The following is a 26,165-nucleotide window of genomic DNA, read 5'->3' on the forward strand; positions in this document are numbered from 1 at the left end:
TGATTGAGGCGGCCGCGACTCCATGGGGCTCCTGGGGCTGCTGAGCCTGCTGCACTCGGCCTTCTTCGGGGACCAGGTAGGGCGCGGGGGTCCCGGCCGCGGGGCGTGGGGTCTGGCCGTGGGCGCGGCTGGGGCGGGAGAGCCGCAGCCCGGAATGGGGTGAGGACCGCGGGAACGGTGGTCGCGGCAGCGGGAGGCGCAAGGGCACGCGCAGGGAATCGCCAAGGGTCTGGGGTCTCGCGCAGTCGCTGTGGAGACCGTTGCCAGGGAAACCGCCTCAGGTTGTTCGCAGGGCTGGCAGCCCCTCCCCCGCGCCGCAGCCACAACCCCCCCCCCCACTCCGGGTTTGCGCAGGCGCGGCCACGCCGGGCCCAGCCTTCTGCCTCCGAGACAGACCCCCGGACCCCTCCTCATTGCGCAGACCAGAAGACTGGCTACGGCGGGAGGGCTGCGGCGGGGGCGCTGCGGCGAGGACTCGCTCTGCCGAGGCTCCGCCGTGCGCGGGCGGGTGGGGGACCGTGCCACGCCCTACAGCTCTCCAGGCCTCAGTTTCCCCTTCTGGCCGCAGAGCGTAGGGCTGACTTAGATGTTCGCCCACGCGGATGTCCATAGTAATATCCATCCCACCGGGCCCGAGCGCTTTGCTGGCCTCCGAAATCTGAATTCTGGGCCTATAACATCCCCTCTTTAAGAGAAACTGAGGCTGGGAGGGTGCTGCGGGGAGCCCAAGGTCACGCCTCGAGCTGGGCTGGAGCCTGAGCGCGGGGCGGAGGCGCCCGCAGAGGGCACAGCCCAGAGGCCGGCGGGAGCTGTCCGCGGTGCTGAAGGGGCCTCAAGCCCGTCCGCTTCACGCCCGGGAAACTGAGGCCCAGAACCGTGGTCAGGCGACCCATCCCGGGTCGGGATTCGGGGACGCGGCCTGGACCAGCCGGCCCCACCCCTCCCCCACCTCCAGTGGCATTCTCTCCTCACCTGTCAGGGCCCTGCCCAGTCACTCAGCCTGAGCCCGTCTCTGTGATCTCATGACCACCTGCTGCCTTCCTGCTCCCTTGTCCCCCACCCCCATCCAGCTCCGAGTCGGGGGACGCTCCTGTTTCCGCCCCCGGCCCCTGACACGGTGGAGGCTCAATGGGGAAGGGGGGGGCGAATCAAGGGGGCAGAGATGCCCGGGGTCAGGCTCAGAAGGCCCAAGAATGAACCTGGCTGTGTGCCAGGCTCGGGGGGCGTTGTTTTATGGTGGCGATGGGGAGAATCGAGCCCTGTGCGGTAGAGGGAGCAGACGATACCAGGGAGGGAGACTGGGAAGAGGCCCCCCACTAGGCCTGGGCACCCCGAGATTGGGCCTGGGGTCCTGAGAGGCTCTGAGGGTTCCGAAGGCTCTTGTCTTTCTAGAATTTACAGTGATGCCCGATTCTGGCTGTGGCTCAGAGATTTACAGGGTCAAGGATTTGGGGTGGTGTCAGGGACGTGATGTTCCAGAGGCTTGCGGACAAGGGCATTTTGCCTTGGGGTCTCAGCCCTCATGTGCTCTCAACCTTCCAGGCCCCAGCCCCACCCAGAGTGGTGAGGAACGCCCAGGGAGGGCCTGGCTGGGCTTGCGCATGAACTCAAGCAACGTGCTCCCTGCCCTGAGCGTCAGTTTTCCCCTGTGAATGAGGACAAGACTGGCCATTGGACCCTCCAAGCCCCCTGCCAGCTCTAACGTTCTGGCTGAGAGGGGCCTGGAGAGCAGTGGCATCTAAGACTGGATGGGGGAGCTGAGACTTCGTCCCATGGGGGTTGGGGCAGGGATTCTCTAACCACCTCCCAGTGAACAAAATGGGAAACTGAGGCCATGCCCCAGGTCATGCAGGGGAGTCAAGGTGGAGCTGAAGTCGGCCCTGGGCTCTGTCCTCTCCCCGCCCCCATTCCAGCTTTGCCCAGTCTGCCCTGCTTTCCCGTGGTCAGCTCAGCCCCAGGACTCCTCCTTCTCTAAACGCCTCATCAGTTCCCTGGTCCAGCCCCACCACCGAAGTCCATATGCTCTGATCTCTCCTGGCTCCAGGCATTGTATGTGCTGTTCCCTCAGCCTGGAATGCTTTTCCCCTCCTTGATCCCATGCCCAGCTCTGATTCATGCTGAAGAGGCCCAGCACCGGTGTCCCCTTCTAGTGCAGCCTTCCCAGCCTCTGGAAAGAGCCCTTCTGCCCATTGCACTCACTCCCGGGTCCCACAGGCTGGGGGCGGCTGTGTTTGGCTCCGGAGGCTCTGGAACACGCAAGGTCCAAGTTCTTTCGGCGCCCCCAGTGTTTTTGTCCTAGGGTGGGACACAAGGGGCCTCCTGCAGCCGGCTCAACAGGAGACACCATGGTAGCCGTGGTCCTTGTGTCCTTGGCTGCCCCTCCTGTCCTGTCCTTCCCTGCACCAGCCCTTACAAAGGCTGCAGCCACCTCCCCATTTTACAGAGGGAGAAACTGAGGGTCTCCAGGTGAACGACTTGCCCTGGCCCCCCAGCCAAGAGAAGACAGAGGCAAGCCCCAAAGCCATGTCATGTCTCCTTCGTCCTTTGGGCAGCAGGCGGCCTGAGCTGCAGCTGCAGATTCGGCCTCTGGGTGTTAAACCCTCAAGTGGCCTCCGGAGACCCACTGACGATCTGAGACAGCTGGGGACGGGTACTCCTGGGAGCCCAGCCCCCTCCCTCCTCTGGCTTCCCTTGTGCAAGGGTGAATTATGGGTCCCACAGGGGACAGACACAGAGAGTCAGAGATTCAGAGAATGTAGGAAGGGCCATGGAGTCACGGAGGCGCTGACACTCTGCCAGGCAGGGGGACAGGGAGAGATGTAGGGTCCCAGCGTGCCTGCCCATCCCCCGCGCTCACTCCCCATGTCAGCCAGGACGCTCGACGGGGTGGTCCAGCTAGATCCCCAACCCTGGCCTGCCCTGACCCATCGGATCCAGGCCAGGCCGTATCCGTGGGGAGGGGCTTCCTGCCCCGCCCCTGGAGCTTCCCTCCCTCCACCCTAAGGTTCTGATGTAACACCCAAAACTGGATGGCTTACACTCAAATTCTGCAGATCCAGCCACTGCAGGTTCTGAAACGCCATTTCACCCCGAATGGAGTGGAGGACACAAGGTCATGGTCATTGGGAGGCTCCCTTCCCTAAGGGGGATTCACCCATACACACACGCACGCACACACACACACACACACACCCCGCCGAACCCGCTCGGAGGCCCGAAGCCCCGCAGCCGCCGGCGGTCCCAGCCCCGGGCCGCCATTGGCTGTTGCCATGGCACCAGCCCATCTTCCCGTGCCGCCATTGGCCGCCGCGCCTGCATCCCGCATCCTCCCCCGCGCGCTGTGGTCTCGCCCAGCGCCCGGAGTGGCGGCGCCGCCTGGCGAGGCCCGGACTGGGCTTTGTCTAACGCGGAGTCCTCGTCCGCCCCGCCGAAACCCCGGAGCCCTGGAGCCCGCGCCCCGCGGCCGCCCCAGCCCCGGAGGACTGGGAACTTGGGCGGGGCCGGCGTAGCTGCGCGGAGGGAGGAACCCCCAGGCCCTCGGCACCGCAGCCAGCCCAACCCCAGTGAGATAAAGTAAGCGGGCGCCTTCCCTGGGTGGAGGGCAGCGCGGGTGCGGCCTCCGCCTTGCCGGAGTCTCTGTCCTTTTCTCTCTGCCGCGCCTGTAAGCACACAGGCTGGAGCCTCCGTTTCTTCAGGGCGGAGCCAGAGGAGAAACTGTGTCCCAGGGAGGTGGGCGTCTGCGTCGCTGCAGTTGATCCCATGCGAACACCCACTCACAGGTGTCAATACCCAGACCTCCCAGAGTCTTCGGACAAGCCACTGTGTGTCTTGAGGAATGGTGCTGCACCTCTCTGGGTGGCAGCTTAACTAGAGGACGTGCGGCCCCTCACTGTCATTCAGACAAAACCCCTAGCTATTGGTGCTTTCCTATCGGTGCACACATCTCGGATGCGGTCCCCCGAGGCAGCCTGGGGGTGAGGGGCAGACAGGAGGGAGGAGGTGGCCTGTGACGATGGCAGGAGTTAGGAGAGGTGCTCCGGGCAGGAGAACTGCATGTGAAATGGCCTGGGGGAAAGAGAGCTGCCGGTGGCAGTGATGCGGGCTGTAAGCAGAGGGCTCACAGCTTATGCTGAGGGCACTGGGGAGCCGTGGAGGCATTGGCGCAGGGGAGAAATGGAATCCAACTCGCAACTTGCCCTCTGTCTGTGCATGAAAAGGGGATGTGGGAGGCCGGGAAGAGGCTGGCGAGGCTGCCCCGGGAGGGGCCAGCTGGGTAGAGCTTGAGGGGCTGGTGGGAGTGTGGTGTTGGGGACCCAGGTTGGAATGGGAGGGAGCCTGATGCGTGGCCCTGCTACCAAGTTCAGTCTGATGGGGACGCAGGAGTGACCACTGGGTCACTCCTGTGGGGGGAGTGAAAGGTCTGAGGCTCGGTCTGGGCCATTCCAGAAGAGCCCCTTGGGGGCAGCCTGGGGAGAGGGCCCCAGGAGGGGTCTGGGTTTGCCGAGTGGGAGGGGCATGCACGGGACTAGTGCTTCCCCCTGGCTGGGCATGGCATGGTGGCCTCAGCCAGGACACAGGGCCCCAGCCGGACCCCAGGGATCTTGCCACAGCGCCAGTGGGTCCTGATCCCCAGCTGGGACCCCCGACTGAGCCTCGGGCAGGATCAGTATCAGGGTAAGAGAGGGGACTGTGGTCCTCAGGCGCCAGCCTCCCCCACCTGACACACTGTCACCCATGGGACTGTCCTGTCTGCTCCATGACCACCATCCCACCTGGCCCTCTAGTCGGCCCATAAGATAAGCCTGGTAGACCGAGTTCTCCCCATTCCTCAGATGTGCAAACCGAGGCCTGCAGCGGGGGAGGGGCTTGTGTGCTTCCAGCACTGCCTGGACTTGTGACCACTTCCAGGACGGTCGCTGGGTCCCAGTCATGCCTGCTGCGTCCCCCCAGGCCCAGTTTCTCTCTCTGGGAACAGTCGAATGCTGATCCTTGAGGCTCAAGGCTCAGGACTGTGACAAGGTGTCAGATGACAAGGCCAGGCACGCAGAAGGTCCTCTGAGTGGTTAGAATGGACTGACTCCTCCTTGGGGCCGAGCCCCCCCTACCCCTACTCCAGGCCCAGCTGTGCCCACAGTGGGTGGGGGGGCTCCTGGGGGGAAGGAGAGGGAGAATGAGTGAGCGAGTGAAGGAATGGGTGTGCCCCGGTGGTGGAGGGAGAGGGAAGGGGCAGGTGCCCCCCTGTGGGCAGGGGCGGCTGACTGATTTGGGGAGGGGGCTCAGGCAGGCAGGGGGAGGGGGCTCCCAGGGAGGAGGTGGCGGAGGGGATGGGCTGCCATTGGTGCATCTCAGACAAAGGCGGAGGGAGGGGGTGAGGGCTGATGGGAAGGGAACAAAGAGGAAAGGGGGGCCGGTGGTGGGACGGCTCGGTCAAGATGGCCAAGCCAGGGAGGAGACACCGGCTAGCTGGACAGAGGGAGGAGGCTGGGCTGTAGCAAGAAGGGCAGCCAGACACACAAAGAGCAAGTGGCAGTGGCGGCTCCAGGGGCGGGGGCAGGGGCCTCCGGGGGCTCTAGGGACAGAGCACTGACCGGAGGGGCATCAGGGCCGAGCAGGTAGCTACTCCGGATCCAGCCGCTGCTGGAGGGGGTGTCCGGGCTGCAGACCCCCAGGATGACTACGGTGGGTTTGTGTCTGGCTGGCTGGCTGTCCAGCTGCTGGGGCCACCATCAGCCCGTCCATCGCTTTCTTAGAACCTTCACGGCGTTCTTATTGGCCAGCACCTGGGCCAGCTGGTAGTCTGTCCACCCAGCCTCTGGGCGGCTGTGCTCATTCAGGAGAGGGTCTTGGCTGTCCGTCCATCTGTCTGTTTGTCTCTCTCTCTCTGGCTGTGTGTCTCTGAGCCTGGTGGCATTGGGCTGGTGAGTCCCCCTGCCAGTTTCAACTGTCTGGCTGTCCGTCTGTGTGTCGAAAAGCCCCACAGTGATGGCCAGTGTCTGTCTGTGTCTTGTCTGTTGGTCAGTTCAGCTGTCTGTCTGAACACCTCTCCGACAGTTCTGTCCCTCTGTCTCCCGTTGTCCCTGCCTATGTCCGTCACTCCAACTGCCAGGCCGTCTGTCCCCCAGATTCCCTGGGCCAGCACCATCCCGCCTGCAGCAGTCCACGCCAGCCACCCCTGCCTGAGACCCAACCCAGGGCTGGAACTTAGGTCGAGGGCCGCCCCCTACCCAGACCCTCAGATCATCCCTCTCTCCCGTGGGCCCAGGCGCTGCAGGAGCTGAAGATGACGAGCTCCGTGGCGCCCTACGAGCAGCTGGTGCGGCAGGTGGAGGCCTTGAAGGCCGAGAACAGTCACCTGAGGCAGGAGCTTCGGGATAACTCAAGCCACTTGTCCAAGCTGGAGACAGAAACGTCGGGCATGAAGGTGCGAGGGGAGGCTGGGCGGAGGACGTAGACCCGGGTCACAGGGACAAACACCAGGGCGCTGGGCCCAGGGATGGGCAGGCAGGACAGGGGCATCTCACAGGGGGCTGGACCACTGACCGCTCTCTTTCCGGCCTCCATGTTCAGGAGGTCCTGAAGCACTTGCAGGGCAAGCTGGAGCAGGAGGCCCGCGTGCTGGTGTCCTCGGGGCAGACCGAGGTGCTGGAGCAGCTGAAAGGTGAGGGGCTGGCCTGGGGACCCCCCCCCCCGCACGTTGGGGCCAACGCTGGTCTGCTTCCTGAGGGAGCTGGGAGGAGGGGGCGCAGGGGGCGTGCTGACGTCAGCCTCTCCCTCTGCGCCCATCCAGCCCTGCAGATGGACATCACCAGCCTGTACAACCTCAAGTTCCAGCCCCCGGCTCTGGTCCCTGAGCCCACTGCCCGGACCCCCGAGGGAAGCCCGGTGCACAGCTCTGGGCCCTCCAAGGACAGCTTTGGGGAGCTGAGCCGGGCCACCATCCAGCTGCTAGAGGAACTGGACCGGGAACGGTGAGATGGCGGGGAACCTTACCACAGGCAGTGGTCACAAGGCTCCAGCCACATCATGAGCCCCCTTGCCCACTCCCTGCCCCATCCCCATGTGGTGCCTCAGCCCCCTTTCCTGGCCCAACTGACCTCAGCTGGAGGACAAGGGGGGGGGGTGTTCCTGGCAGAGGGGAAGGCTCCTGGGAGACGTCCCCAGGGGTCCTGGACACACAGGCGTCGCCAGGGACAGGGCTGTGTCCAGTGCCAGGGCTCACAGTCAGGCCTGGAGCCAGAGAGACTCAAGGCAGCCTTTGTGGAGAAAGGGCTGCGGCCCAAGAAACCTGGGCTTGAGGCCAGAAGGAGGAGGCAGGGTCTGGGTACCTAGCTCAGCTCAGCTGCGTTGTGTGCGGTCAGACGGGGAAGTTCTGGAGCAGCCTGGAGTTAAGTCCATGCTTTGCTGTCTGACCTCAAGCAAGAACCCTAGCCCCTGCCAGCCTCAGACTTCTGCTCTGTAAAATGGAAATAGCAGTGTCTCCTCACAGGGTGTGAAGAGGGAGACTCTACTGCACCTGGAGCAATCCGAGCCTGAAGTTTGCCCTGTGTAGGCTAGAGGGAGATTAGCCGGTGTTCGAGAGCTGTTAGAACAGCCTCCTCAGAGCCTTTCTCCGAGGACCAAAATTTACAAAGGAGTTACCTTTTTTACTTTCAAATAATTTCTGCACTCCATCCCCACCCCAGTGCCAGGGGCACCACGGGCGAGACTTTGCCACACTACCTATTAAACTTGGCACCCAGTAAGCACCCCAGAAGTGATTACAAAAGTCAGGGTAAACAAACACGTGGCAACGTCTCCCGCTCTGTGAGCCCGCGTCCACCGACCGGCCCTCCGCCAGGTGTTTCCTATTGAATGAGATCGAGAAGGAGGAGAAGGAGAAGCTCTGGTATTACTCGCAGCTGCAGGGCCTATCCAAGCGCCTGGACGAACTCCCGCACGTGGAGACGGTGAGCGCGCGGAGCTGCCCGGGATTTTGCAGTGCCCCGCCCCGCCCCGCCCATGGCGGGGGGCGGAGTGGAGCGGAGGCCCAGCCCTCGCCCGGGTATCGCCCCCCCTCAGCTCACCGAGGCCCACCCGCCCCTCCCAGCAGTTCTCGATGCAGATGGATCTGATCCGGCAGCAGCTGGAGTTCGAAGCCCAGCACATCCGCTCGCTGATGGAGGAGCGCTTCGGCACCTCGGACGAGATGGTGCAGCGGGCGCAGGTGCGGCTGGGGCGGAGCCTGGGCGGAGCCATACACCAGCGGGAGGATCAGAGCGCAGATATTGTTGTGGGAGGAGCGCAGATATTGTTAATGGGCGGGGTTATATGCCTGCGGGCGAATCAGAGGACAGAGACTCCTGCGGGTGGGGCCTGACGCAGGAAGCGGAGCCGAGTTAAGAGCGGAGTGTGAGCGGAGCCATAGGGGGCTTAGCGCAGACCCCGGCTCAGAGGACAGAGTCCCAGAACGATAGGGACGGGGCGACCAGTGCGAGGAACCGAGTCTGACCAAGACTTGGGCGTTGACAGTCAAATGGCGGGACCAAGTCAGAAAATAGGTGGGTCCGGAGGGATGGCCTGGGGTTTAAGTTGTGGGCGGGGCCAGAGCCTGGGCTTGAGGGTTGGACCTTGGGTGGGATCAGGAAGTAGAGTCAGATAACTGGGGGTGGGGGTGGGGGTGTTGAGAGTGGGTGGGCCATATCAAGGAGGAGGCGGGGTCAGAGCCCAGGGTGGGGTTTTGGCAATGGATGGGGCCAAACCAGGGACTGGGTGGAGTCAGCATGGGGCAGGATTTGGACTGGGGAAGGGGCCATATTGGGAGTGTGGGCGGAGTCGGAGCCAGGTGGGATTTCCTCAGTGTGCCCTTTCTCCCACGCAGATCCGTGCTTCCCGCCTGGAGCAGATAGACAAGGAATTGCTGTCGGCACAGGACCGGGTGCAACAGACCGAGCCCCAGGTACCAGGAGGGGCGAAGTCAGAGCCCTAGTGCGTGGTGACAGCCCCAGGCAGCAGGGAGACCCCCAGGCCCTGCCCAGGGTTCAGGAATCCGTCTGCGGCCCCCGCCACATCGTCGTGGGGGTAGGGCAGGCATCAGCAGCCTGGGCGCTTTGTGGGGTGCCCCTGGGCGGAACCCGCAGGCCTGGCGTTCTCCCCACAGGCCTTGCTGGCAGTGAAGTCGATGCCGATGGATGAGGACCCAGAGGCCGAGGTCCCCACGCACCCTGAGGATGGTGCCCCTCAGCCGGGCAACAGCAAGGTGAGGGGAGTCCGGGGGGGGGATGCTGAGAGGCGGGGTGGGGGCAGTGGCGGCCGGCTGGGTTGGGATACACAGTGAAGTGGGTCCTGCATCCCTGCTGCATTCGAAGGCCCCTCCCTCTCCAGGCCTCCCTAAAGCATCCCCAGGTGTGGGAGGGTCATCCTGAGTTGGAGTGAGTCGGGAGGTTGGGTTGTGGTGCGGAGCCTGGCGTGGGTGTGGATACCTGTTCTGTATATTTGAGGGGCACTCTGGACTTAGATGTAGGGGGTCACCCCTAGGAGTACTGGTGAAGCTGATGGGGTGGACATTTGGCTCTCATGGGCTGGGGGCATCTCTGCAGTGGTGTGTGCGTGTGTGTGTGTGTGTGTGTGTGTGTATTGCTCCCCGGGAGGATGCAGGGTGAGGGTAGTGGGGTGAGCAAGAGATTCTCCTGGGCTGAAGTCATAGGACTCTCATCCGTTTAGGGGGAGTGCAGGTGGGCCCGTCTGGGGCCAGGTGAACCAGGCGGGGCTCCCCACCCTGACATCTCCTGCCCCTCGCAGGTGGAGGTGGTCTTCTGGCTGCTGTCCATGCTGGCGACGCGTGACCAGGAGGACACGGCACGGACGCTGCTCGCCATGTCCAGCTCACCTGAGAGCTGCGTGGCCATGCGCCGCTCGGGCTGCCTGCCGCTGCTGCTGCAGATCCTGCACGGCACCGAGGCCGGGGCTGGGGGTCGCAACGGGACCCCAGGGGCGCCGGGAGCCAAGGATGCGCGCATGCGCGCCAACGCAGCGCTGCACAACATCGTCTTCTCCCAGCCGGACCAGGGTCTGGCGCGCAAGGAAATGCGCGTCCTGCACGTGCTCGAGCAGATCCGTGCCTACTGTGAGACCTGCTGGGACTGGCTGCAGGCCCGGGACGGTGGGCCCGAGGGCAGCGGCGCCGGCGGCGGTGAGTGAGTGAGCAGCTTCTGTGCGCTGGGCGGCAGCCTGGGCTCCCCGGGTGCCAGGGCAGCACCGCTGGCAGTAACAGCGGCCTCTGGCTTTTGCCGGGCACCTGCTCTGTGCCACGCGCCGGCTGAGGCCTCCTGGGAACCTGTGAAGACAGACTGGCAAAGGGATAGCCACAAGGTGGACGCTCAAGAAACGGTCGTTGATTGAATGGATAGATTGTAGTTAACCCTCGAAAGGCGGGGGCAGAGTTTGAGATTCCTAGCTGTTGGGGCCGCCTGCAAAGTTAGTATCAGATGCTAAGCACCAGGCTGGGTGAGGCAGGCCCCTCCTTGTTCACTTCAGAGGGGCCGATGCTCTGGGGGTGACCCCGCGCGCCCGGCGGGCAGCACTTTGTACAGCTCCAGGTCTTGGCAGGTCTGCAGGGTGGAGACTGCAGGGAGGGGCGGGGACCCACCAGGCGACGTTTCCTGCAGTGGAAGGGCTCTGACCCGGTCCCCTTGCCCACAGCCCCGGTCCCCATCGAGCCACAGATCTGCCAGGCCACCTGCGCCGTGATGAAGCTGTCCTTCGACGAGGAATACCGCCGTGCCATGAACGAGCTGGGTGAGTGCCCCTCGCCGCCCCTGCGAGCTGGAGCTACCCCCGATCTGGACGGCCTCCGGGCCTCACCCAGTGCAGGGCAGATTCTCGGCACTAGTGGTCCTGGGGCTCAGAGAACAGGGGAGAGGCCGGGAAGGCAGGAGAAAAGGTGAATCGGAGCTACTGGGTGGTCGAGGCGGAGCGACCCTGTGAAGTTTTAGGTTTGGGAGTACTGCAGCATCTTTTCCGCATAAAAGTAATCAAAACATGGGGAAAGGAAACATCAAGGGCCAAACGAGGCACTACTTCTCACCCAGCAGATGGTCAAACCAAAGGTTCTGTAAGGTCTCACGTGGTCCGGCCACATAGACTCGGGCGCTCGAAACCCAATGTGGGTGTGGGGGGGAGCGCCCAGGCGCAGCCTTTCCGGGAGGGGCATCTGGAGTGGCGGACATTTTACAAGAGGGCACAGGTCTGGAGTCCTTCCTCCGCCAGCCGGTCCAGGGACGGCTGGAGGTTACCAAGCTCCTTCCGAGAGGCCTGCACACACAGTGCTATGTTGATAATTCCACGAAGATGCGATCTGCCTTTTTCACTCTCGTGCGCATGTGTGTTCAGAGGGGTTTTTCCAGGCACTCCTACTCTGAGGACCGCTGGGCTGTGCGTTCTGGGGTTAAAAGATTTCTCCGTTTTCATTTCTAGTGTGGTAAATATTTTTTGTTTATTGAAGTATAGTTGATTTACAATATTGTGTTAGTTTCAGGTGTAAAGGGATGCAGTTACGTAGACATTCTTTTTTTATATTCTTTTCCATTATGGTTTATCACAGGATATTGAATATGGTTCCCTGTGCTCTACAGTAGGACCTTGTTGTGTATCTATCCTATATATAATAGTTTACATCTGCTAACCCCAGCCTCCCACTCCATCCCTCCCCCCTGGCAACCATAAGTCTCTTCTCTGTGCCCATGAGTCTGTTTCTGTTTTGTAGATAAGTTCATTTGTGTCATATTTTAGATGCCACATAAAAGTGATATCATATGGTATTTGTCTGACATACTTTACTTAGTATGATAATCTCTGGGCTCATCCATGTTGCTGCAAATGGCATTATTTCATTCTTTTTTTTTAAGGCCGAGTAATATTCCATTGTATCTATATATACCACATTTTCTTTATCCACTCATCAGTCAATGGACATTTAGGTTGCTTCCATGTCTTGGCTATTGTAAATGGTGCTGCTATGAACACAGGGGCGCATGTATCTTTTCAAATTCTAGTTTTGTCCGGGTATATGCTCAGGAGTGGGATTGCTGGATCGTATAGTAACTCTGTTTTTAGTTGTTTAAGGAACCTCCATACTGTTCTCCATAATGGCTGCACCAACTTACATCCCCACCAACAGTGTAGGAGGGTTCCCTTTTCTCCATACCCTCTCCAGCATTTGTTATTTGTAGACGTTTTAACGATGGCCATTCTGACGGGTGTGAGGTGGTAGCTCATGGTAATTTTGATTTGCCTTTCTCTAAGAATTAGTGACGTCGAGCATCTTTGCACGTGCCTCTTGGCCATCTGTATGTCTTCCTTGGAGAAATGTCTATTTAGATCTTCTGCCCATTTTTCGATTGGGATGTTTGTTTTGTTGTTGGTGGCAGTATCATAAATATTGAGCTGTGACCCAAGTGAACTCTTTGGGGTCCTCAAAAAAATGTTCAGCATGTACAGGGGTCCCGAGATGGAAATGCTGGCATGTCACTGGTGTCTGTCAGTCAGGCAAGGGATGCGTGATGAGCTGAGTGGCTCATCCAGTGAACGTGCCCCACGCACAGTTCAGTTCAACCTCTTTTTCCCTATTGTTATTTTTTTCCTTTGTGTGGGTTCCCGGGAGTGGCGTTTCCAGATTAAGAAGCAAAAAGGCTTTGGAAGCTCCCCACTCCGACTTATAATTACGTATTTAAACATTTTTTAAATTTTAATTTTTTTTGGCCACGCTGCAGAGCTTATGGGATCTTAGTTCCCCAATATGGGATTGAACCTGGGCCCTCAGCAGTGAAAGCACCGAGTCCTAACCACTGGACCGCCAGGGAATTCCCTAAACATTTTTTTAAACTGTGGTAAATTATATGTAACATAAAATTTACTGTCTTAACCATTTTTAATCTTATCTTCCCAAACTGAAACCCTGTCCCCATTAACCACTCAGCCCCCCATCCCCCTCCCCAGCCCCTGGCAACCACGAACCCATGCTGTGTGTCTGTGGTTCTGCCTGTTCTGGACGTTTCCCATCAATGGAATCACACACTGTGTGTCTGGCTTCTCTCACTGAGCATCGTGTTCTCCGGGTCCGTCCATGTGGTAGCGAGGGTCAGGGCTTCACCCCTTTTCGTGGCTGAGGGACGTCCCCGTGTGTGGAGGGACACGGTGTGTTTCTCCATCGTCTGGTGATGGACACTCAGGCTGTTTCCACCTTCTGGCTGTTGTGACTCGTGCTGCTGTGCACACACACGTACAGGTTCGCTTTGGAAGTTTGTAGGTTTGTGTTGCTAAGCCCCTTCCCCAGGGTGGTCCCCACTGGCGTGCTCTTCAGCAAAGCTGCCTCATTGGTCCCGGGTCCTGAGGACGATCCTGTTGCCGAACAAGGGGGAAGGGCTGTGTGTGTTTGGGTTCCTGCAGGTTCTTTCCCTTCTGCTCCCGCTGACCATTTACTCTTTAAAAAAAATTATTTATTTGGCTGCACCAGGTCTTAGTTGCAGCATGCAGAATCTTTTTTTTTAACTAAAAAAAATTTTTTGGCTGCGTTGGGGTCTTTGTTGCTGCGCGTGGGCTTTCTCTAGTGCGGCAATCAGGGGCTGCTCTTCGTTGTGGTGCACGGGCTTCTTCTCATTGCGGTGGCTTCTCTTGTTGCGGAGCACGGGCTCTAGGCGCACGGGCTTCAGTAGTTGTGGCACATGGGCTCAGTGGTTGTGGCTTGCGGGCTTTAGAGCGCAGGCTCAATAGTTGTGGCGTACAGGCTTAGTTCCTCCGCGGCATGTGGGATCTTCCTGGACCAGGGCTCGAACCCGTGTCCCGTGCATTGGCAGGTGGATTCTTAACCACTGCGCCACCAGGTAAGTCCCCATGCAGAATCTTTTAGTTGGGACATGCAGGCTTTTAGTTGCAGCATGTGGGATCTAGTTCCCTGACCAGGAATCGAACCCCGGGCACCCCTTGCTTTGGAAGCATGGAGTCTTAACCGCTGGACCACCAGGGAAGTCCCGACCATTTACTCTTTGTAAAGTGAGAACCCAGTTGTCCTAGTGAGTAAAGAACTGTGTGTGCAGGAACCTCCCTGGCGGTCCAGTGGTTAAGACTCCGTGCTTCCACTGCAGGGGCCGCGGGTCTGATCCCGGGTCGGGGAACTAAGATCCCACATGCTCTGTGGCATGGCCAAAAAACTAAAAGAAAAAAAAGGAAAAAAAAGTCGCGTGTGTGAGCCATCAGCAGTGGCTCCTGAGCACACGCCGTCTGGTCCGTCCTGGGGATGCAGCGGGGCAGCCACCAGCCCTGCCCTCAGCGGCTTGCTGGCTAATGCTTTGGGAACTTATCTGGGGAGTTGGGGGCTTCCCTGAGGAAGTCACTCTTGAGCAGAAGGGGACCCAGGAAACTGGGCGAACAGTGGGGAAGAGCATCCCGGGCAGAGGGAACAGCATGTGCAAAGGCCCGGCAGCCGGACGAAGTGTGACTGGGGGCTGAGGGCAGAAAAGAGGCGGGTGTGAAGGTGCAGGGCACACAGGGGGCTGGGCCAGCCAGGCTGCCTGGAGGAGGTGTTCTCAGAGTTGGGCTTCAAAGGTGGGCTTGAGGAGAGCAGATCGGAGGGAGGGGAGGGCGTATAGGTAGAGTGAGCTGCGCGGGCAGAGGCTGGGAGGTGGGCAGGCGGGGTGGTGAGGGGCGCCCCCCTGCCCCCAGCCCTGCCGTGTCCACACAGGTGGGCTGCAGGCCGTGGCGGAGTTACTGCAGGTTGACTATGAGATGCACAAGATGACCCGGGACCCTCTCAACCTGGCCCTGCGCCGATACGCCGGCATGACCCTCACCAACCTAACCTTCGGGGACGTCGCCAACAAGGTGCCTGGGTGGGCCGGCGGGTAGGCCAGCATCCCCCAGGCCAAGACCTGCTGGCCTCCTCCCCGCCTCGAAGCAGCACTGAGAGGCGGGGACAGGCGGGGAGACTGAGGCCTGGGGTCCAGGCCACCATCCTCTTGGCCCCTTTGCTGCCGCCCCTGTGGAGCGGGGGCCTCTGGGCCTGGGCAGGGTGTCTGCGCCTGCCGGAGCCTGTCTTCTCATCAGAGCAACAGGGCGAGTGCTCTCCCTCCGCTGTGGTGGTGAAGATGGGGTGGGGGGTGGGGTTCGAGCTCCAGCACATAGTAGGTGCTCAGTCAACGCGGCAGGTGCCCCCGCCCCACCCCCCGCCATGGCATGACTCCCGTGTCACCCCACAGGCCGCACTGTGCGCCCGCCGGGGCTGCATGGAGGCCATCGTGGCCCAGCTGGCGTCCGAGAGTGAGGAGCTGCACCAGGTACCCGGGGGGCTGTGGTGCTGCCGGGGGTGGGGGGCAACCCTGGGCTCTGCCACCTGCCGCCGTGGGGCTTGCGGGTGGGCCCTGTGAGCCACCCTGGAAGCCGGGCCCGGGCCCAGACAGCCTGTCCTGCACTCGCCCAGGTGGTGTCCAGCATCCTGCGCAACCTGTCCTGGAGGGCGGACATCAACAGCAAGAAGGTGCTGAGGGAGGTGGGCAGCATGACGGCCCTGATGCAGTGCGTCCTGCGAGCCTCCAAGGTGGGCCCCGGGCGGGGTGGCGGGGGCCACGTTTGCGGGGTGCCAGCCAAATGGCTGGGAGGCACTGGCAGCAGGTGGTGAGTTCGCCACCTCGGGGGGAAGTCAAGCCAGACGGACAACCCGCCACCTGGCAGCGGGTCCAGACCGGGGGCTTCCAACCCAAAAGATCTTGCTGTGGCCGGTTGTGTTACTTTTTTTTTTTTTTTTGCGGTGCGCGGGCCTCTCACTGTTGTGGCCTCTCCCGTTGCGGAGCACAGGCTCCAGACGCGCAGGCTCAGCGGCCATGGCTCATGGGCCCAGCCGCTCCACGGCATGTGGGATCTTCCCGGACCGGGGCACGAACCCGCGGGATCTTCCCGGACCGGGGCACGAACCCGCGTCCCCTGCATCGGCAGGCGGACTCTCAACCACTGCGCCACCAGGGAAGCCCCTGGTTGTGTTACTTTTGACTTCTACTCGAAGAGGCATTTGGGTGCCTTGTGTCGGCGCCTCGAGGGAGAGGGCCCGGGGGTGGGTGGGGCTGGGGACCCGCCGCTGACCCCCCTCCTGCTCCTGCCCTGTGTCCAGGAGTCCACCCTGAAGAGCGTGCTCAGTGCCCTGTGGAACCTCTCAGCGCACAGCACGGAGAACAAGGCCGCCATCTGCCAGGTGGATGGCGCCCTGGGCTTCCTGGTCAGCACGCTGACCTACAAGTGCCAGAGCAACTCGCTGGCCATCATCGAGAGCGGAGGCGGCATCCTGCGCAACGTGTCCAGCCTCATCGCCACCCGTGAGGACTACAGGTCAGCAGGGGGCACGGGGGAGGGTGCTGGGCAGGTGGAGCCCAGGAGCAGCTGGCTTGGGGCTGGCGGCTCCCCCTCGGCGCTGAACCACGGGGAGCCTCACCTCGTCCACCTGCGAATGGGTCGGCACGATGCATCCCCGGTCGCTGACTGTTTTTAGTATAAATACATCCCCAATACTGCCTGGGATATACTCGTACCACATTTTAAATTAACTTAGTAAAAATATACGTAGCATTCTAAGTCATATTAATAATGCTTTTTCTTTTTCAAACTACTATGCGCTAAGTAGTAAACAAAGATTATTCTTCATTAACATACATATTAACTTCTTACTAGGTAACGTTAAGTAATGCTTCTAATGTATGAAAATACGTAACCATTAAAAATTATAACTATATCCCAAATAATGCATGGGATATACTTGCGCTAAAGATTTTACCAATTAAAATAAAACATTATTTATTAATAATGCTAATAACTAACAATATTTAGATTTCAGTTTACTTTAGAAGTACTATCTTTAGTATAAATACATCCCAAACACTGCACGGGATATACTTGTACTAAACTGTAAATTAACATAGTAAGCATATACATAATTTTCTAAATAATAATCATAAATACTTGTTCTTTATTAAAATATTCACTAAGCAACATTAATAAATAAAACAATGCTTATTCTTCATTAGCGTAACTATTACCTACTAGGTAACATTAATAATTAGTAATAATTCTAATGTATGAAAATACATAGCTATTATAAAGTATAAGAATATTGCAAATATTGTATGGGATATACTGAATTTTAAATTAAATTATTAAAAATAAAAATGCAGGGCTTCCCTGGTGGCGCAGTGATTGAGAGTCTGCCTGCCAATGCAGGGGGACACGGGTTCGTCCCCCATTCCGGGAAGATCCCACATGCCACGGAGCGGTTGGGCCCGTGAGCCGTGGCCGCTGAGCCTGTGTGTTCGGAGTCTGTGCGCTGCAACGGGAGAGGCCACAACAGTGAGAGGCTGGCGAACTGCAAAAAAAAAAAAAAAACAGAAGCATTATTTTCTAAATAATGGTAAAAATGTGTTCTTTATTAAAATAAATAAAATTATTTGTAAATACTACTAATAAATAATGCTTCACATGTAGGAAAACATAACGTTTAAAAAGCATATCCTAAATACTGCATGGGATATGCTTGTGCTAAAGACTTTATAAATTAAAATAAAACAATTTACTAATTATACTAATAATTAACAAACAATACTTAGATTTATGTTTTCTTTTAAAAACACTATCTTTAGTATATTCCCGAATGTTGCATGGGAGATACTTGTGCTAAAGATCTTAACAAGTAAAATAAAACATTTATTTACTAGTAATGCCAATAATTAAGAAACAATACTTAGTATTTTTAAAAGCAAACAGAAATATGTCTTTAGTATACCCCAAGTATCACAAGATTTAGGTGCCCTAAAATGAGTTATACTATACACTACTATACATAAAATAGGTAATCAACAGGACCTACTGTGTAGCACAGGGAACTCCAATCAATAGTCTGTAATAACCTAAATGGGAAAAGAATCTGAAAAAGAACGGATATATGTACATGTATAACTGAATCACTTAGCTGTACACCTGAAAGTAACACAACACTGTAAATCAGCTGTACTCCAATGTAAAATAAAAATTAAAGAAATAAAATGAGATGGTTTTAATGAAATTTCATTTTAAATAATAAGCAATAGGGGCTTCCCAGGTGTCGCACTGGTTGAGAGTCCGCCTGCAGATGCAGGGGACATGGGTTCGTGCCCCGGTCTGGCCGTGAGCCATGGCTGCTGAGCCTGCGTGCCCAGAGCCTATGCTCCGCAACGGGAGAGGCCACAGCAATGAGAGGGCCGCGTAGCGGGGAAAAAAAAAAAAAAAAGAAAAGGTAAATAATAAGTAATGTTAACACATTAGTATTGTTTCATAAATAGTTTGTTGAGATTAATAAATGAGACCTTTCACACAAGTACAGCACACTCAATGTTTGGGATATGCTTTTACTAAAAATGTATCCCTTCCTTTGAAATGCAATGTTACCTGGGCACCTTCCGTTTTGACTTGCCCCACGTGGCCACGGTCCTGCCGGCGGGCGGGTGTCCGGCGGGCTGGGGTCCGGGCTGGCGGGGGTCTGACGCACACCTCCCGCCCCTCCTCACCCCTCCGGCCCCCGCAGGCAGGTGCTGCGGGACCACAACTGCCTGCAGACGCTGCTGCAGCACCTGACGTCGCACAGCCTGACCATCGTGAGCAACGCATGTGGCACGCTCTGGAACCTGTCGGCCCGCAGCGCCGGTGACCAGGAGCTGCTGTGGGACCTGGGTGCTGTGGGCATGCTGCGCAACCTGGTGCACTCCAAGCACAAGATGATCGCCATGGGCAGCGCCGCCGCCCTGCGCAACCTGCTGGCCCACCGGCCCGCCAAGTACCAGGCGGCAGCCACTGCCGTCTCCCCCAGCGCCTGTGCGCCCAGCCTGTACGTGCGCAAGCAGCGGGCGCTGGAGGCTGCGCTGGACACGCGGCACCTGGCGCAGGCACTTGACCACCTGGAGAAGCAAGGCCTGCCCGAGGCCGAGGCCGCCTCCAAGAAGCCGCTGCCGCCCCTGCGCCACCTGGATGGCCTGGCCCAGGACTATGCTTCCGATTCGGGCTGCTTTGATGATGACGACGCACCCTCTCTGGCCACCGCAGCTGCCGCCACCGCCGAGCCCGCCAGCCCCGCCGTGCTGCCCCTCTTCCTGGGCAGCCCCTTCCTGCAGGGCCAGGCGCTGGCCCGCACCCCGCCCGCCCGCCGGGGCGGCCTGGAGTCCGAGAAGGAGGCCGGCGGGGAGGCAGCTGTGGCAGCCAGGGCCAAGGCCAAGCTGGCACTGGCAGTGGCGCGCATCGACCGGCTGGTGGAGGACATCTCGGCCCTGCACACCTCGTCTGACGACAGCTTCAGCCTCAGCTCTGGGGATCCCGGGCAGGAGGCCCCACGGGAGGGCCGTGCGCACTCCTGCTCCCCTTGCCGGGGGCCCGAGGCAGGGCGGCGAGAGGCCGGCAGCCGGGCTCACCCGCTGCTGCGGCTCAAGGCGGCCCACGCCAGCCTCTCAAATGACAGTCTTAACAGCGGCAGCACCAGCGACGGGCACTGTCCCCGCGAGCACTCGCAGCCCTGCTCGCTGGCCGCGCTGGCCGAGCATTGCGAGGGACCCCTGTGCGGCCAGGCGCGGCCCAGCCGGCTTGACCTCAACCTGCCCAGCGGCCAGGTTGAGCCCAAGGCCCGGGACACCGCGGCCACAGATGCCCGCGTGTGCACCATCAAGCTGTCGCCCACCTACCAGCATGTGCCGCTGCTTGAGGGCACCACCAGAGCGGGCGCGGGGTCCCTGGCCCCCAGGGCCCGGAAACAGGCCTGGCTGCCCGCAGAGGACCTAAGCAAGGTGCCCGAGAAGCTGGCGGTGGAGAAGGCGCCCCTCTGCCTATCCCGCTGCAGCTCCCTGTCCTCACTGTCCTCGGCTGGCCGCCCAGGGCCTAGTGAGGCCGGGGACCTGGATGACAGCGACTCGTCCCTGGAGGGGCTGGAGGAGGCTGGCCCCAGTGAGGCCGGGCTGGACGGGGCCTGGCAGGGGCCGGGCTCCGCCTCCCTGCCCATGGCCATCCCGGTGCCTCAGCGGGGCCGGGGCCTAGGGGTGGAGGACGCCACGCCGTCCAGCTCGTCTGAGAACTGCGTACAGGAGACGCCACTGGTGCTGAGCCGCTGCAGCTCGGTCAGCTCGCTGGGCAGCTTCGAGAGCCCATCCATTGCCAGCTCCGTCGCCAGCGATCCGTGCAGCGGGCTGGGCAGCGGTACAGTCAGCCCCAGCGAGCTGCCCGACAGCCCCGGGCAGACCATGCCACCGAGCCGCAGCAAGACGCCCCCGCCGGCCCCCGCGCCACAGGGCGAGCGTGAGGTCACCCAGTTCAGCCTGCAGTGGGAGAGCTATGTGAAGCGCTTCCTGGACATCGCCGACTGCCGGGAGCGCTGCCGGCTACCGTCTGAGCTGGACGCGGGCAGCGTGCGCTTCACCGTGGAGAAGCCCGACGAGAACTTCTCGTGTGCTTCCAGCCTGAGTGCGCTGGCCCTGCATGAGCTCTATGTGCAGAAGGACGTGGAGCTGCGGCTGCTGCCCCCGGCCTGCCCTGAGCGCAGCAGTGCGGGAGGCGTGGGCCCCGGGCACCGCCGGTGGGACGAGGCCAGCGGCCGCCTCGAAGGGCCAACATCCACCGACCGGGACCTGGAACTGCTGCGCGAGTGCCTGGGTGGGACCGTGCCCGCCCGGCTCCGCAAGGTGGCCTCGGCGCTGGTGCCTGGCCACCGCACCCTGCCCGTGCCCGTCTACATGCTGGTGCCCGCCCCGGCACGGGAGGATGAGTCCTGCACCGACTCGGCCGAGGGCACGCCGGTCACCTTCTCCAGCACCACCTCCCTCAGCGAGGAGACACTGCAGGGACCCCCCGGGGATGGCGGGCCTGCGCAGGGGCAGAAGGCTGCGGGCCATGCCGCCCCCACCAGGCAGCCCGCCGGGCACCGGCACAGGGCGGGGGGCACGGGCCGGAGCACAGAGCAGCCCCGGGGGGCTGGCAGGAGCCGCGCAGGGCTGGAGCTGCCCCTCTGCCGGCCCCCTAGCGCCTGCAGAGACAGGGACAGCTCCCGCCCGGGACAGGCGCGTGGGGACGGGGCCCTGCAGTCTCTGTGCCTCACGACGCCCACCGAGGAGGCCGTGTACTGCTTCTATGGCAACGACTCAGACGAAGAGCCGTCCGCGGCAGCGGCGGTGGCACCCCCGCGGCGGGCATCTGCGATCCCCCGCGCGGTGAAGAGGGAGTACCCGGCTGGTGGCAGGAAGGAGGTGCAGGCCGTGCCCAAGGTCGCGCCGCCCAAGGCTGCCGCGCCCAAGGTTGCGCCGCCAGCCCGGGCTCAGCCCAGCCTCATCGCTGATGAGACGCCACCATGCTACTCCCTGAGCTCCTCCGCCAGCTCCCTGAGCGAGCCTGAGCCCTTTGAGCGTGCAGCCAGCCGGCCCCGAGCCCGCGAGCCAGGGGTCACCAAGGACCCAGGCCCCGGGGGCAGGCGGGACAGCGCCCCCCGCCCGCGGGCCGAGGCAGAGCTGCTCCGGCGCTGCACTGGCTCAGCCGTGCCCAGGTGCCGGCCCCAGGTGTCTGGCCCAGGGTGCCGCCAGTCCAGAGCGGTGCAGCAGGAGAAGAGGCCAGCAGAGGGGCCCCGGGAGCACAGTGAGGAGGCAGCGGGCTCGGACCACGCCTCAGACCTGGACAGCGTCGAGTGGCGCGCCATCCAGGAGGGGGCCAACTCCATCGTCACGTGGCTACACCAGGCAGCGGCGGCAGCCACCCACGAGGCCTCCTCTGAGTCCGACTCCGTTCTGTCCTTTGCCTCAGGGCGGTCGGTGGGCTCCACCCTGCAGCTTCCCCTGCACAGGAAGGGTCGAAGGCCAAGGGCAGAGGGTCAGGCGGGCAGTGCCATGCGGCCAGAGAAACGGGACAGGGCTCTGGCCCAGCGCAGCAGCGGCCTGGAGAAGCCACGTGGCACTCAGAAGGCCGCGTCCGGGGTGCCAGCCGTGCTCCGGGGACGGACAGTGATCTACATGCCCAGCCCAGCCACCCGGGCCCAGCCCAAAGGTGCCCCTGGGCCCCGCAATGTGCCGAGAAAGACGGGAGTCCCAAGTCCAGTGCAGCCAGCAGCCCCCGCCAAAATCCCTGGCCCCGGGCAGCAACGGTCTCGAAGCCTGCACCGACCCGGCAAGATCTCGGAGCTGGCGGCGCTGAGCCCCCCTCAGAGGAGTGCCACGCCACCTGCCCGCCTCGCCAAGACCCCCTCGTCGAGCTCCTCCCAGACCTCCCCGGCCTCACAGCCTCTGCCGAGGAGGTCACCCCCGGCCACCCAGGCCGCAGGAACCCTGCCCGGCCCCGGGGCCTCCCCCGCAACCAAGACTCCCGCCCGGGCCCTGCTGGCCAAGCAGCACAAGACACAGAAGTCGCCCGTGCGGATCCCCTTCATGCAGAGACCCACCCGGCGGGGGCCGCCACCCCTGGCCAAGGCAGCCCCGGAACCAGGTCCAAGGGCCCGAGGGGGCCGCCCAGGGCTCGTGCGTGTGGCCTCTGCCCGCTCCAGCGGCAGCATGGCCTCCGCCCGCTCCAGCGGCAGCGAGGCCTCCGACCGCTCCGGTTTCCGGAGGCAGCTGACCTTCATCAAGGAGTCGCCGGGCCTGCTGCGCCGCCGACGCACCGAACTGTCCGCCACTGAGGCCGCCACCCCGGCTGCCCAGGCAGGCCTGCCCCGCCGCGGCCGGCCCGCGCTACCCGCCGTCTTCCTATGCTCCTCGCGCTGTGATGAGCTGCGGGCGGCCCCCCGGCAGGCTCCCGCCCCCCAGCGGCCCCCCACGGCCCGGCCCGGCCTGGGCGAGCGGCCGCCCCGGCGCACCAGCTCTGAGAGCCCGTCTCGCCTGCCCGTCCGCACGCCAGCCGCCCGGCCCGATACGGTCAAGCGCTACGCCTCCCTGCCTCACATCAGTGTGGCCCGCGGGCCCGACGCCCCCGTGCCTGTGGCAGACAACGCACCCCGCAGCAGCACCGGGGAGGCCGCGCCGGGCACCACGTGGCGTCGCATCCGGGACGAGGACGTTCCGCACATCCTGCGGAGCACGCTGCCCCCCCGCGCCCTGCCCCTGCTGGGCTCCTCACCGGAGGACGGCCCCACAGGCCCTCCGCAGCGCAAGACCAGCGACGCCGTGGTCCAGACCGAGGACTTCGCAGCTACCAAGACCAACTCGAGCACGTCCCCGAGCCTGGAGAGCTGGGTGACCCCACAGGCCACGACCGGCAGCGCCCCCTCCCTCCTCCTCGGCAGCGACGTGGACGGGCCGGGCCCCGCCAAGGCGCCCGCCCCCGGCCCCTTCGTCCCCGCCAGCCGACACGGTTCCCCCAGCCGCTCCGCCCGCGTCCCCCCCTTCAACTACGTGCCCAGCCCCATGGTGGTAGCCACCACTGACTCTGCCGTGGAGAAAGCCCCCGCCCCCGCCCCTACCGGCCTCCTGGGATAGTGGCCGGGGCTGGCCTTCCAGAACGTCCTCTCCCGGCCCAGGGCCGTCTGGCTGCCCCGAGGGTGGTCCCAGCACCCGCCTGCCCACCCGGGCCCCGCCCTCTGAGCCTCTGCCCTGCCCGTACGGGCCCCACCCTCACTGCGTAGGCGCTTGCTTCCATGCCCAGGGGGCTCTGCAAGGAAAGTGAGCTGCAGGGTGGACCTTGCGTCCCCGCTAGGGGGTGCCTACGAGGGCGCCGTCCCAGCCTGGCCCCCACGCGGAGACCACCCTCCTGGCTGGGGCTGTCCTCGGCAGTGCCCTCCTGGGCTCCTGACTCCACCGGGCCCAGCATCAGCACCACACCCCCTCCCCTCCCCTCCCCTCCGGGGAGCCGCAGGGAGGTGACAGTGCCCGCCCGCCGACGTGGGGGACGGGAGCCTGCCAGCTGGGGGCATTGGCAGGCAACCATGGCAGAGCAGGAAGCCTGTAATTACGGGCAAGGCTGAGTAATTTGTTCACCAGGGCTTAGCCGGTTGGCCTGCCTGTTCAGCCTTAGCGGGGGGCACGGGGGAGGGGCGTGGTTGAGCCCCACAGAAAGGCAGCCCCACCCGAGACGGCGAGTGTAGGGAGCCTGGAGCACCCCGGGACTGGCCGGGGGTGGTCTGGACACAGCACCCCCGCAATCCTCGTAAGGAACATGGAGAGGCAGGCGTGCAGCGAGGGCTCTGGCCGAGGCGGGCGGGGCACCGAGGGGAGGCCGGGGCCCGGCTGACCGCCCCGCCGCCGGGCCTGGACTGCACTCTGAGGACGTCCCGGGAGGCGCCCGCCCGGCGCCCGGCCCCCGGCCTTTCCCTTTTCGATCTCAACCTCCTTTGCGACGCGAGAAGCCCTGGATCTGTGGGCTCCGTGCGGGCACGGCCTCCTCCCTGAGGTCCAGCACAGCTGTGGGACTCCGAGCGGGGGCCCTGGAGCCCACAGGTGCTGGAGGGAGCTGGTCCCAGAGGAGGCAGAGGGGGAGCCCCGGCATACCTGCACGAAGAGCCGCCCACCGCCTCCCTGCAGAACCCAGCTCTGGGCGGGGCTGCTCTCGGTTGTCCCGTGGATCTAAAGTCACAGTCGCCCTGCAGAGCTGCTCCTGGGGCCGGGGACCCTGTGCCGGCATCTGTCCCTTCTCTGGGAGGAGGGGGAGCAGGGCTGAGTCAAGAGGAGGTGCTGGAGGGGCCCCATCTCCACCCCGGGCACCACCGACTGTCCCTCCCCTCCCTCGGACACCGTGCCGCTGCTGAGACACACAGACTGCAACCTCTTCCTCACACCCGACACACCGACACACCGTCCTGCAGGACAGGCGCCAGGACTCTGCCTGAGGGCCTGAATGCAGCACGCGAGAAGGGCTGCACCACGTGCCCCTCCTGTGGAGGGCCAGCCGGCAGCAGCGAAGGAGGCCGGGGGCTGAGCAGGGTGCCAGGGACCGGGCCCCCAGGCGGATCACTATCAGACGCGTCTCAGATACCGGCCGCCCCCAGTCCCCGTCAGTAGCCAGAAGGGCGGGACTGGGGGGTCTTCCGAGCGCCTTCTCAGATATGGGGGCTGAAGGATGCTGCCCACCACCACCATGGGCCAGCCTCCCCTGGAAAAGGGGGACCCACCCCAGCTCGCCCAGCCGTGAGGGCCGGGGTGGGAGCCCCCCGCACTGGGAGACCCGGGTGGCGCTCTGGCCGCTGTGTGCCTGTCTCCCCACGTGGGCCGTGGGGCGAACTCCCAGAGCTACCTCTCGGCGAGCAGTGCAGCCACCGTGACTGGGGGCAGAGGACCCTCCCCGGCCGCCCCCGCTGCCCTCTGTCTGGCCCAGGCGTTCTCTCCCCAGGCCGGGGCCATCCTGTCAGGGCCACCTCTGCCTTTTCCAACCCCTGCAGCGGGGCCAGCCATGCCTCATCACCCAGCCCAGCAGGCCAATGGGGGCCCAGGGCCCTGAGAAGATGCGCTTCCTGGAGGAAGGCACTGGCGGTTGCTGGACAGTCGTCTGCGGCAGGAGCTGGAGGACCAAAGTCTGAAGCCCTCAGGATGCCGCCCGGCCACCCGCTGAGGGGACACAGGACACCCACTCCCGGACCTGGGCCCAGGAGCAGATGGACACCACGAGCGGGGTGCTGGATTCGGTGCATCACCTGACCCCTGCCACCCTGCCGGCTGCCGCCCGAGCCCAGCTGTCTAGGCTCCCCCTCCACCCTGCATCTCCCTCCTGGGTCTGCAGTGCCACCGGACACGTGTAAATACGTACAGCCCCGTCCCATCCTGTCCCCCCAACTGTAAAGCCATCGTCTGGTGGAAGGAGGCCGCGGAACCAGGCGTCTCACATGCACCTTTAATAAACAGCTGTTGAGTTGCGCTCCACAATGCCTGCGCCCGTCTCCAGGGGGGACAAGCCAGGGTGGGGGTCCACATGCCACCTGCAGAGCCTCGCTCCCCACAACCGCGAGGACGCGAGGGGACGCCCGAGGGCTGAGCCCCAGCGTGACCCGGGGGGTGCAGGGAGAGCACTCAGAACAGGCGCAGGGGGAGGCACCCGGCAGGAGTCAGTGGAGTGTCTCTGCCTGATGCCAGGGGGGATCTGGAGGGTGGACAGTGCCCCAAAGACAGGCGGCCCCACCCGGAGGCCAGGCCAGGCAGGGAGAGGGGAAGCAGCTCACCCCAGGGGCCCGCTGTTAGCCAGCG

General features: G+C 62.4%; 2 protein-coding genes across 4 annotated transcripts in view; one reads left to right on the top strand and one right to left on the bottom strand.

The window, feature by feature from the left end:
• APC2 (APC regulator of WNT signaling pathway 2) lies at positions 1-25,970 on the top strand. 2 transcript variants are annotated; one of them, XM_060007306.1, is made up of 15 exons: positions 1-76; positions 6,263-6,421; positions 6,568-6,658; positions 6,788-6,968; positions 7,838-7,946; positions 8,090-8,203; positions 8,858-8,935; positions 9,137-9,235; positions 9,778-10,168; positions 10,678-10,773; positions 14,714-14,853; positions 15,228-15,305; positions 15,449-15,565; positions 16,133-16,347; positions 18,569-25,970. In XM_060007306.1, the coding sequence occupies exons 1-15, from the start codon at positions 23-25 to the stop codon at positions 23,469-23,471; spliced, it is 6,825 nt and encodes a 2,274-aa protein (XP_059863289.1). In that variant the 5' UTR covers positions 1-22; the 3' UTR covers positions 23,472-25,970. The 2 variants fall into 2 exon arrangements, with proteins under 2 accessions (XP_059863289.1, XP_059863288.1); XM_060007305.1 differs by lacking the exons at positions 1-76; positions 6,263-6,421; positions 6,568-6,658; ... (5 more) ...; positions 9,778-10,168; positions 10,678-10,773 and adding an exon at positions 13,720-13,856.
• C3H19orf25 (chromosome 3 C19orf25 homolog) overlaps positions 17,128-26,165 on the bottom strand; it is a 14,472-nt gene continuing 5,434 nt past the window's right edge. The window contains exons 4-5 of one of the 2 annotated variants that reach the window (XM_060007307.1): positions 17,876-17,932; positions 17,128-17,374 (exon numbers count right to left, since the gene is read on the bottom strand). In XM_060007307.1, coding sequence (XP_059863290.1) covers positions 17,156-17,374; positions 17,876-17,932 — 276 coding nt within the window. In that variant the 3' untranslated portion in view covers positions 17,128-17,155. Of the gene's footprint in view, positions 17,375-17,678; positions 17,933-26,165 lie in introns of those variants that run through there. The other variant, XM_060007308.1, reaches the window with a different exon arrangement.

The sequence above is a fragment of the Delphinus delphis genome, chromosome 3 (genome assembly GCF_949987515.2).
Source record: "Delphinus delphis chromosome 3, mDelDel1.2, whole genome shotgun sequence".
NCBI classification, from domain to species: Eukaryota; Metazoa; Chordata; class Mammalia; order Artiodactyla; family Delphinidae; genus Delphinus; species Delphinus delphis.

Coding starts and splice junctions, on each gene's coding strand:
- APC2 (XM_060007306.1), top strand. CDS start 23: ATGGGGCTCCTGGGGCTGCTGAGCCTGCTGCACTCGGCCTTCTTCGGG. Junction 15,566..16,132: donor GCGTCCTGCGAGCCTCCAAG/GTGGGCCCCGGG, acceptor CCCTGTGTCCAG/GAGTCCACCCTGAAGAGCGT. Junction 16,348..18,568: donor GCCACCCGTGAGGACTACAG/GTCAGCAGGGGG, acceptor CGGCCCCCGCAG/GCAGGTGCTGCGGGACCACA.